General features: G+C 41.3%; 1 protein-coding gene across 1 annotated transcript; it reads left to right on the top strand.

Annotated features, from left to right (window-relative positions):
* The first annotated feature begins 3,254 nt into the window (after positions 1-3,254).
* Positions 3,255-7,791, top strand: DUSP6 (dual specificity phosphatase 6). The gene is made up of 3 exons (XM_088454398.1): positions 3,255-3,878; positions 5,076-5,507; positions 6,399-7,791. Exons 1-3 carry the CDS (start codon positions 3,479-3,481, stop codon positions 6,704-6,706), a joined length of 1,140 nt encoding a protein of 379 aa, XP_088310524.1. The 5' UTR covers positions 3,255-3,478; the 3' UTR covers positions 6,707-7,791.
* Positions 7,792-12,310: the final 4,519 nt, after the last annotated feature.

The following is a 12,310-nucleotide window of genomic DNA, read 5'->3' as shown; positions in this document are numbered from 1 at the left end:
TACTGGGGGCACTATATAAGGGGCACTGCATAGGGGGTACCACTACTGGGGGCACTGCATAGGGGAGAGTACTACTGGGGGCTTTATATAAGGGGCTTACTACTGGGGGCACAAGGGGTACTGCACAGGGGGGACCACTACTGGGGGCACTGCATAGGGGGTACCACTACTGGGGGCACTGCATAAGGGGACTACTACTGGGGGCACAAGGGGCACTGCACAGGGGGGACCACTACTGGGGGCACTGTAAAAATATACTCGCTCACCAAAAAATTTGGGCTAGGGCCGGCCCTGTGCGAGTGGCACTGCCGGGTGGCGCCCCCCCTTGGCCATCCTGCAATGCACCATGTAAAACTTTTTTTAAGTGAAGCATGACTGGGCACTTTTACCCGGTAATTTGCTGATCAACACAGGTAACACAGGTATTTTTTCTGTGTGAAAGGGTCAACCCTTGTCGTAATTCCCGGGACTATGACCCTACTTTTTACCAGGGTCGTACACCTGCCAATTTCGACCCGGATTGACAGTTTCACACAGAAAACATACCCGTGTTGATCTGCAAATTATCGGGTAAAAGTGCTTTACCCGGTAATTTTGTTTTCTGTGTGAAAGGGGGGGGCAGGCTAGAACCAGCAGAAAGACCCGGCACACAAATGCCTGGTAAAAGCCGGGATTTTAAAGAAATCCTGTGTGAGAGGGATATAAAAAGCCTACTGTCAACTTTCTCCTATGTCCATACTACGCAGGTAACTACAGCCTTCTGCAATGAGCTACAAGTTACATCATTACAAGGTCATTTTAGGTTAACCAAACAAAATAAACCATGCCAAATGTACTGCTCACTTGCTCAATGGAAAAAAAAAGTAATGAAAGTGTGGCAGTAAAACATGAATATCTGCCACAAACGGAATCGGTACGTAATGCCGGCGGCTAGATCAAATACCGACAGCAGCAGCCCAACGGGTAAGTACTCTAACCCTCCCTTAGTGTTGCCTAGCCCTAACCTCCCCCCATTAGTGCCCAAACCTAACCCCACTCCCCACACCCTAAACCTAACCCTCCCAGGGGGTGCCTAACCCTAACCCCCCCTTTCCGTACCCTAACCCTAGCGGGGGGGTGCCTAACACTGTCCCCCCGGGGTTCCCTAAAACTAACCCTTTCCCCCCGTGCCTACACGCTAAGACATCCGGCTTGCCTTCATTTGGTAAGCCGGGTGTCGGGATTCAGTAGTGGGGCTAATGATAAGCGTCGGGATTTCGACTCATGTCTTAAGTCCCATGTCAGGATGTGGGTGTTGGGATATCTGCGGGCAGGATAGCGCCCGCCAGTATCCTGACTGCATCCCGCCACAAACAATGCAACTTACTCATTTAGGGGGTCTATTCAGCAATAATTTTTTTACATAAAAAATATGGAGACTATGCTTTCCGTATTTTAAAGGTAAATCCCCTATTCAGCAATGGAGAACATAACGCAATTATCTTCTCCATTAATTCCTTGTTCGCAGATTACTGTACTGTAGGGATCAGCCATTGATCTCTACAGTGCTTTAACACTTTTTGCTATTCAGCAAAGTAAAAAGTGTTAAATCACTCAAAAAATATTTACTTTATATAAAGCCATGTCAGAATGGCGTTAAATGAAGAAAATACTTCAATATCCCGAAAACTGCAGGGTGAGAGGGAAATTTTCCCATAAGTCCCTGCTGCATCTTGTAAGTCCGCCCAGTCTCCGTGCCTGCTTTCTGGTGACTGTTGACAGGTAAGTCACCCTACAGCCTGTTAACTTGCCAAAAGTGATTGACATGTGTATACAGGCTTTTTACTAACCTGTTTATATTATATTTAACATATATAAATGTTAAATATAAAAGCACATAAATATACATGTATACAGGCTAGTATAAAGCCTGTATACGCATGTCAATAAATTTGGACAGGCTGTAGATGTACTTACCCCGTCGGCGGTCACCGCAAGCAGGGACGGAGACTCCCGAAAACAATGTCTTTTGCGACATCGCAGGGAGCAAATATTCCAACTATCAGCTACATTAAAATGCCATTTCCAATTAGCATAATTATTATTATTTATAAACAACAGAACAATCCTGGGGGGAGGATAATTCAAGATGGAGATAATTTTAAATTGCATTCTTTCTATTTTTAAAAATGTAGTGATGAATTAAGAGGGTAAGGGTATTTTATTCATGAGCAATTCCAGATTGCAAAATGATGGTAAATGTTATCTTAACAAAATTAATGTTGAAACGGTCCATAGTTTTACCATGTCTTCAGAATTGTGGAGTCCCAATTGATTAGAGACACAAATCAGCATGATTTTATTGATATACTGTTATCCCCAGAAACCATAATGAGAAAATATGTCTCCCCTGCCGGCGAGCTGTCAGTCTGCCAAAAAGTCTTCTGATGTTCAAGTGCTCTTATTGTTTAATGATTAACGCTGATAGTACATTGGAGAAGCCTTTCATTCTGTGCATAAGTGGCCAGTCAGACCCAACCTCTACTACCGCACAATCATCTTGCCAATACATACTGTATATATACACACACATACTGCTATTATATCGGACAATATTATTGCTCCTGCCTCGCAGAGAAAGGTACATGCTTCTTCGTTCCTTTCCATAGCGTTTCACGCGCTAAAGTATCAATGAATAGTCCAACAGCAGCCTCCTGTCACTGTACAAATCTCTCGGCTGCAGATTATGAATGACTCATGAATTGCTAAAGCGCCCTGTACATCTGAAGCCACATAAGGCAAGGGTGTATTATAATAGCATGCGATATGGATTAGTAAATAAGTAGCATGCTCCTGTAAGATCTATTCTCATTGGAAGACTTCTATCATACAAGAGAACATACATAAGAATAATCTGATGAGAGGGAAATCTCTCCCACTTTGATGGCACTGATCTGTGTGTCTGCTGCCTGAGATTCCTGTACAGGGGGGGTACTGCTGCGGCCCTGTGAGCATGATAACGAGCTGGCGGCTGCTGTTGCACTCCCCATCCCCCTCTCCCCTTCCTTCCTCTCCCCCTCCCCGCCCAGAGCCGCTGTTGCTGCTTATTTGCACTCGGCTGATCCAGAGCGGAAATTCCTTTCCGTTTTTGTGAATGACAAACTCATTAACAATTCATCAACACAACCTGTTCCAGCCGGCCCGTCTCCAGGGCAACCGGCGCTCCGAGCTCTCTGATTGGCCGGCGCGCACAATGTATCCATTCAGACGTTCCGTGTTTGTATCCATTCAGTGGTTGCTGCCTGCGGTGGGGCCGCGCGGAGCTCGGGGAGCGGGGACACGCGGGAGGCGCCACTGCTGCTAATTGGATTCCTAGTTACGCAGCTCCATTGAGGAGTATACAGAGGAGAAGAGGCTGCAGCGGCCGTGCAAGCTCCTCTAGTCCGAGGCCGCCATCAGACCCCGTTCTCCGGCCACGCTTCTCCCGTCCTTTTTCTCAATGATAGAGAAGCTCAGACCCGTGCACCCCACGTCGGACATGGCGGTCAGCAAGTCGGTGATCTGGCTGAATGAACAGCTGGAGCTGGCCAATGACCGTCTACTGCTTATGGACTGCAGACCGCAGGAGCTCTACGAGTCTTCCCACATTGAGGCGGCCATCAACGTCGCCATCCCGGGCATCATGCTGCGGCGGCTAAAGAAGGGCAACCTGCCCATCCGCTCGCTCTTCAATCGCGGAGAGGATCGGGACACGTTCGCCCGCAGATGCGGCTCGGACACAGTCATTCTGTACGACGAGAACAGCAGCGAGTGGAATGAGAACACGGGCGGGGAGACTGTGCTGGGGCTGCTGATGAAGAGGCTCAAGGACGAGGGCTGCAAGGCTTTCTACCTGGAAGGTACTTAACCAGCCCTCACTCATGGGCTACCTCCTTGCCCTCATTCTGTGTGCCTGCCACATAGTCCCTTGTCTCCTTACACATGTGATGCCCCTTATACAATGTGCAGGGACTCGTTATCTGCTACTTTATTGCATGAGGCCAGGTAACCTGCTGCTGCTATAGACAGGAGTGGCATCCTGCAGCAACAATCTGCAATGGGCACAGCAACATGTTTTGGGTAAAGCATTTAAGGTCATTTAAAAAGTTATATTTTGCAGGCGCTCGTACGAAAAACTTTGTCAGACCATGTTACGGCTCCTTATCCAGTCTGTCCTAATACACAAATGCTAGTAACTCCCTTATTTACATTGGTTAACTATAACAAATTACACTTTTCTTTGAAAGTTTACAGATCATTACCAGGGATGCTATCAACGCATGTTTGATACGTTTATCTCCACCCTGGTTTATATATCTCTGCTTGGCCCCCATGCTAATAATACCTTCCTCTTAAGGTGCAAAGTCTAAACCTTATCTGGAATGCAATCCATGTCCTGTGTATTTGCGTTTCTCTGGTAATAACCTCTTGTCCTTCAATCTATTGTAATTGCAATGTACATATTTTTTTTTCTATTTTTTTTTTTTATTAAGCCATGTGAGTGGTTGAATTATGATGTCCTTTTTTATGTTACGTTTTTTTTTTTCATTGCCATAGATCACTCAGTGGTGACTATGGCCAGGTATCTGAAGTTTTTAGATTTGTTATGCATAAAAAGCACAATAGCCGCTGGCATCAGCATTTCTGCTCGTGCCCTCAGGAGGATGCAAGCAAAAATGTGTGAGAAACCAATGGATAAGGCATCCTAACCAGGACTTTAGGTGGGTTTAACCATTTTACATGGCTAAACCTGGTTTAATAGGGCATGAAGAGAGTGATAATGAGTGCCCAGGACAATTGAATTGCAAAACTGGGCACTCATTATCGCAGCCCGGCCCGTGCAACAGTTGAATCGACCCCCATAATTGAGGTTGCAAGAAAGTGCATTAGTGTATCTTCCAATGCCCATTAGAAAATGTTTCAGGTACATGGTGGATAGTCAGTTTTGGTATGTTGGGAGTTATTTGTTGGTGTTTGTTGCTATTTTTCTTCTAACTGGCTTTTTTTCCCCTCCTTTTTTTTTTTCTTTTTCTTTTTCTTTTTCTCTTCTTTTCCAGGTGGTTTTAACAAATTTCAGGCTGAGTTTCCTGTGCATTGTGAAACAAATCTGGATAGCTCCTGCAGCAGCAGTTCTCCCCCTGTACTAGGTTTGGGAGGTCTCCGAATCAGCTCAGATTCTTCATCAGATATTGAATCTGACATTGATAGGGACCCCAACAGTGCAACAGACTCTGACGGCAGTCCCCTCTCCAATACACAACCTTCATTCCCAGTTGAAATACTGCCCTACTTGTATCTCGGCTGTGCTAAGGATTCGACCAATCTGGATGTTTTAGAAGAGTTTGGAATTAAGTACATTTTAAATGTGACTCCAAACTTGCCTAACCTCTTTGAAAATGCTGGAGAGTTCAGGTACAAGCAGATTCCCATATCGGACCATTGGAGCCAAAATCTGTCTCAGTTTTTCCCAGAAGCCATCTCCTTTATTGGTGAGTTGTTGTTGTTTTTTTTTTTTTTTTCTGGAACATAAAGTCTGTTGGTGATATTCCCTAATGTATATCATGATTTACAGATTTTCAAATGAATGTTCTAATATGCACAGGCCATTACCTCCTTTTTAAATTTTCAATAGAGCCTTGGTGTAGTGAACTTTTCTCCTCCTACAGTAGCTTACTGCAATGGTAATACGAGCGCTGCAGGAAGAAAATTTTGGCTGTAAGCCATATAGAATCTAATCTCTAAGCATTGTAGTGCGTTTCCTCTTACAAAGGAACCCATTTTAGAGCAATGTTGACATCCTGTTCCTCTTAATGGGTTGTCCTCTGTGACTACCCTCTTTCTTTTAGAATGTCTGAATAAAGCTATTGTTGACCACACAACAGTTGGAAAGTAATTTAAGGATTTTTTCCCACCCTATTTTATATGGATTTCAGAATAAATGGAAAAAATATTTAGATATATATCTTGTATTCTATAGTGTGTGTGTGTGTGTGTGTGTGTGTGTGTTTTTTTATAACGCAGCCTGTGACTTGCTAATGTAAAGCTAAAATCCTAGCATGTTTTGGAAGAGGCTGACAGGCTCTGCTGAAATCTGTAGCTCCACATCTGATCAAGGCTCAGGTTATCTGCTGCTATAATAATGAGTTATCACATGTTACTTGGTAAAGGCATTTCTTTCTTTATCTTTATCATTGTTGTACTATAATTAATCATGATAAATAGGGTATATGCTTGGTAGCACCCAGTCTGTAGATTTTGCCCTTGTGTAAGGTATTTATTTGTGTTAGCTCTTTTCTGAAAATGTCTACTTCAGTTTCAAAACAGTTTAATTGACTACTGAATTAATGTTTTTGTTTTTTTTAAACTTCTTGTCCTTTCAGATGAAGCGCGAGGAAAAAGTTGTGGTGTCCTAGTACACTGCTTGGCTGGAATTAGTCGGTCAGTCACAGTCACAGTGGCCTATCTCATGCAGAAGTTGAACCTTTCCATGAATGATGCCTATGATATAGTTAAGCTGAAGAAATCCAACATCTCTCCAAACTTCAACTTCATGGGTCAACTCCTGGATTTTGAAAGAACATTGGGACTTAGTAGTCCTTGTGACAATCGGGTCCCACCTCAACAGTTATATTTCACAAGTCCAGCCAATCAAAATGTCTTTAAGGTAGATTCTTTGCAGTCTACGTGAGATGAAATCGCTCAAGTTTATTGGCAATAATCATTCCTATAAAGAAGTGTTTCTCTTTAAATCTGTCAAGAGTCATTGACAGGTGTGTCATTGCTTGTATGGGGTCATACCTGCAAATCAAGATTATTGAAGTTGCAGTGGAAGAGGTGATTAGTTTAGTCTCTGAACATGGAGAGAAGAAGCCTTGGAGGCCACAGAATGATTTGGCAAGCTTACATGAGAGCACTGCTTTGGTAATACAATGGCTTGAGATCCAAAAAATATTAGTCGAACAGATGTTAATCCATGAAAGATTTGAAAGAACAATATATATACTTATATATATCCCTGTCTTCTGTGAAGACTGGTTCTTCAGAAACTGAAAGGAGCCAAAGAAATGCATTTAAACTTCTGATCAATCTGAAGTACTTGTCTTTTGTTTATTTACAGAATACTGTAAATATCCACTTTTATATGTAGCAGTGTCAATATTTTTACCTTTTAAAATAAGTGAGAAATGAGGTGAATGGAGCTTTTCATTAAATGGTTTTCAGAAATGAGTAATAGAGATGGTGCTAGCTGAAGAAACGCTACTGTTGGCATTTCTACTTTTGATGACTTTATGGTAACTGTAATCTGACTGCAGGTATAATGTCAAACGTTGCTCTACCCTGCCGGAATAAGGATTTGAGGATTTTGTGCTTCTGCACAAAATTAAGAGTTATCAATTTTACAACTGTAATTCTGATTCACATTAATGTAACTTTTATTTTTTGCCTGAGCCTTTGTGAACCACTTATTTTTAACACTTTAATTGCTCTTAAACGTAATGTGGATTACCTCCTTTTTTTTTTTTTTTTTTTTTTTTCCGGGTGGGTAGCTTCACCACAGTTGCTATGTTGTGTTTGTTTTGTTTTTCCATCTGATTTCTACCCACAACCCCCCCCCCCATCTGAACTGTGGAAACTGGAAGTATGTATGTACCAGTGACTTGCAAAGCTTAGATTGCACATTTATTGCCAATAAGGGAGGTGCACTGCACTCCTTAATGTCCATGGAGTAAAATTTTATCTTTAAATTATTAATAAATCACTATTTTGTTTATTGAACAATGTGTAACTTTTTTGACAGATGTAAAGAAACTGTTTCTTCCAGAAGACTGTCTTGTTGTGGGTTGCACCCCAACCCTGGTTCCTATGTTGCATTCAAAACTAAACCTCTAGCTGGTGTTTGGTAACGGGCACAACTTTATTTTGCTATTTCCACTTTCTCAATATACACTTTTTAGCAATACTACTTTAAAAGCGTGATCTAAAATAATTGGAACTTCATCTAAATTGGTTAACTGACGATTTGTAGTACAATAAAGTTTTGTACTGTAGTTCAGGTAAGGCCACAAACCAGTATACGGAACAAGATCTTTGTTGAGACTGCCCCAAAACTCTCCATATATGTACATGCTGAAGGGATGACCAATTTACTAGTGTTCTGCTGAAGCAAACAGAAAATGGATGTTGCTTGAGTCATGATGGTTTTTTTTTTTTTTACGGAACTGGCAGGATTTTGAGGAGATTTAAAGCGGCAATCAGTTACAAGTCTGAACCAGCCTTAACTGATTGCCGCTTTAAATTTCGTGGCAAACTTGCTCAATCCCGATGGTTCTGTAAAATCAGTACCTATTACATAACCCCCATGGTATTACTTTTCCATTTATCTACCCTGTATTGTATGTTCTGGGGTTTTTTTCTACTTATTTGTTTGAAATTTAAAACTAGGTTTTGATAAAATTAAGGCAATTGGAGCAGTCAGCAGTGTTATTGGCTGTATAGGAATAGGGAGCTTATTTTACCATATAATTGCTAGAAAGGCTTCATATCGAGTGATGTGTTATGGTAGCACTATATCCAAAAAACACTCAGTATGGTTACTATGCTACAATGATGTATGGGCTATATTGCACACTTTCTCTGGAAAGACAAAGAGCTAAACATGTGCAGCTTATGATAGCGAAGAGAGGTGCGATATGATAGAAGTATGTAAATATCTAAGGCGTTAGTAATGTATAGGAAGACAGAAAATATTAAGATAAGATGATCAAAGACAGAAAATAAGGATAAGGGGACAAATGTAATAGGGTGAGTTTTCTCTCACTCTTACAACTCTGCCAATGTAATAGAGTCCGAGAACAGGCAAACTCGCATTTTTTGTTTTAGACAAATCTGACGATCTAAACTCATCCAGATGTTTTTCCCATTTTGAAGATAAAACTCAACCAATGTGAGTGTTGACTGCTAAACTATCACATCTTCTAAACTCAGTATTACATTTGGGCCAAAATCTCTATAACAAGGAGACACACTGTATAATTTAATGGAGGAAGACAAACGTTTCTAAAGGTGCAACGGTATTTACTGAAAGGATGACCGACTATAGGAATGGTATCCCAAGTACAATCTTTTTCCCTGCCTCTCATTTTATTCTGCAAGCTCTGCTTGTACCCTTTGTTACATAGCTTTAGCTTAGCCGTATATCTTTGTACACTTTATACCGTTGCACTTGCGCTTCTGGCAGGCAGTACATTCATTCATTGTAATAAAAACATTCAAATACACAAGTGACACCTTTTTAATAAAGAGCTTCGATGTCTTCTTAATATCATGGTTTACGATTTATATGTGCAGTATTTTAGGAGTACAATAGAAAGTTGAAACTTCTACCTGGTGTGATATACAGTGTTAGTAAGCTGGATTTAGATGATTTTCAGTTTCCACCCAGCACATTTTGGAACCTTCTGTAAAAGTATGTGCAGGTTACTGTTTGGCTGGTGTGTCCTGAGACCAGGAAGTGAGTGTGTACCTCAGAAGTAGGTGCTATTTAATACACATGGGAATTTCAGTTCATAATGTCCTAAACTGTATTTTAATTGGGGTGGTTTAACAAAAGGCTGGTTTAAATGGGCTGACACTTTTAAGAAAAGCAAAGCAGGCGGTTTTGTACCCTAAAGTAAGAAAATAATTGTTTACCTAAGCACTACTTCCGAGGTCCACAGAGTGTCGAAACCGCATGCAAGCGGCCAATGTTTTCGGTCTGTGCGTGCATCCCGATTCTTACCGCTTTAAGATGCAGATCGAAATTGCATGCAATTTCGGTGGGCGTTTAAGTAGTAATGATGGTAGCTAGCCAGACACCAGCATATTGCACTGATACAGGCACCCATGTTCAGATGGTGAATCTGCGCCTCCTTAGGGCTGATGCAGTCTTTGATAATGCAACTGCTGGTGCGTCTTAATATGCACAGTGACAGATTAGCGCTGAAGCTGGTGTGCTATTAGTATGAAAATTCAATTACGGCTGCAACTACGTCCACCTCTGAATATGTCCCCTATGCAGAGCCTAATCCCTGGAATGGCAGCAATTGCTACTTTGAAGGTATTGTGGTGATCCTATAAGGTTCAGTCTGTACTCAGCTACCTTTTAGACAACTGTTTGAATAGCTTTTTGTACCTACACCTTTTTAAAGGCCATGTATTAATGGGGTTCCAGAGAAAAATCTATTTAAAATCTATCAGAGCTTCCTGCCATGAAGCAATTTAACATTTTAGTGCAGTGTTTCCAAAACCCAGGTATCCTGGTCTATTCACAGTCCAGGTATGAAGGATATCCCTCCATAAGTACAGGTGGCTTAATTATTACCTCAGGCCCATTTATCAGCAAGTTTTATCATATGCAATGCGTTTTAAAACATATTGCGCATGATAATGGTGCTCCAGCCAATCGGCTCCTAACTGCCATCTATTTGAAAAAGGACAGTTGGGAGCTGATTGGCTTGAGCACCATTTATCATATGCAGTGAGTTTTAAAACTTGTGTATGATAAAGCTTGTTGATAAATGGGGCACCTCAGTTTGATTTACCCATCTGTGCTGAAGCAGGGATATTCCTAATGTTTGGACTGAGTGTGGGACATGAGGGCCGCATTTGGGGAACACTAGTATAAACGATGGGTAAATTCATGTAGGATATATCTTTTAAAAGTAAAGTACATTGATCCTATTGCTATGTTTGTACTAAAAAAACATCAGTAACACAACATTTTACATCAAAAACAATACTGGTCTCTAGGAGAAATGGCACACAGGTAAGGACTTTTACAGGATTGTCTCGTGTCAAGCGTTGGCTGTGAACAACAAGGTCCAGAAAGACTGTTGTGAAAATATTACAGGCACAGGGATTGCTAAACTGCTTGTTTACTACTGCAAAGCACTTCTGAATATGGTTGCATTAAAATATGCAATATATAATATATATATATATATATATATGTGTGTGTGTGTGTATATATAATATATATATATATATATATATATATATATAATTACAGTCAGATCCATAAATATTGGGACATTGACAGAATTTTCAATTTTGGCCTCTATTCACCATCACAATGGTTTTGAAATGAAACAAACAAGATGTGCTTTAACTGCAGACTTTCAGATTTAATTTGAGGGTAATTACATCCAAATCGGGTGAACGGTGTAGGAATTACAACAGTTTCAATATGTGCCTCCCACTTTTTAAGGGGCCAAAAGTAATGGGACTATCAACTCAAAAGCTATTTCATGGACAGGTATGGGCTATTCCCTCATTATTTAATTATCAATTAAGCAGGTAAAAGGTCTGGAGTTGATTCAAGGTGTGACATTTGCATTTGGAATCAGTTGCTGTCGACTCTCAATATGAGATCCAAAGAGCTGTCACTATCAGTGAAGCAAGCCATCATTAGGCTGATAAATCAAAACAAACCCATCAGAAAGATAGCAAAAACATTAGGTGTGGCCAAATCAACTGTTTGGAACATTCGTAAAAAGAAAGAACGCACCGGAGAGCTCAGCAACACCAAAAGACCCGGAGGACCATGGAAAACAACTGTGGTGGATGACAAAATAATTATTTCTGTGGTGAAGAAAAACCCCTTCACGACAGTTGGTCAAATCAACAACACTCTCCAGGAGGTAGATGTATATGTGTCACAGTCAACAATGAAGAGAAGACTTCACAAGAGTGAATATAGAGGGTTCACCACAAGATGTAAACCATTGGTGAGCCACAAAAACAGGAAGACCAGATTAGAGTTTGCCAAACAACATCTAAAAAAGCCATTACAGTTCGGGAACAACATCCTACGGACAGATGAGACAAAGATCAACTTGTACCAGAGTGATGGGAAGAGAAGAGAAGGAAAGGAACTGCTCATGACCCAAAACATACCACCTCATCAGTGAAGCATGGTGGTGGTAGTGTCATGGCGTGGGCATGTATGGCTGCCAATGGAACTGGTTCCCTTGTATTTATTGATGATGTGACTGCTGACAAAAGCAGCAGAATGAATTCGGAAGTGTTTCAGGCAATATTATATGCTCATATTCAGTCAAATGCTTCAGAACTCATTGGACGGCGCTTCACAGTGCAGATGGACAATGACCCAAAGCATACTACAAAAGCAACCACAGAGGTTTTTAAGGCTAAAAAGTGGAATGTTATGCAATGGCCAAGTCAACCCCCTGACCAGAATCCGATTGAGCATGCATTTCACTTGATGAAGACAAAACTGAAGGGAAAATGCCCC

This window comes from Taudactylus pleione, unplaced genomic scaffold (assembly GCF_031769625.1).
Source record: "Taudactylus pleione unplaced genomic scaffold, aTauple2 ptg000040l, whole genome shotgun sequence".
NCBI classification, from domain to species: Eukaryota; Metazoa; Chordata; class Amphibia; order Anura; family Myobatrachidae; genus Taudactylus; species Taudactylus pleione.
This window is presented reverse-complemented; position numbering and strand designations above follow the sequence as displayed.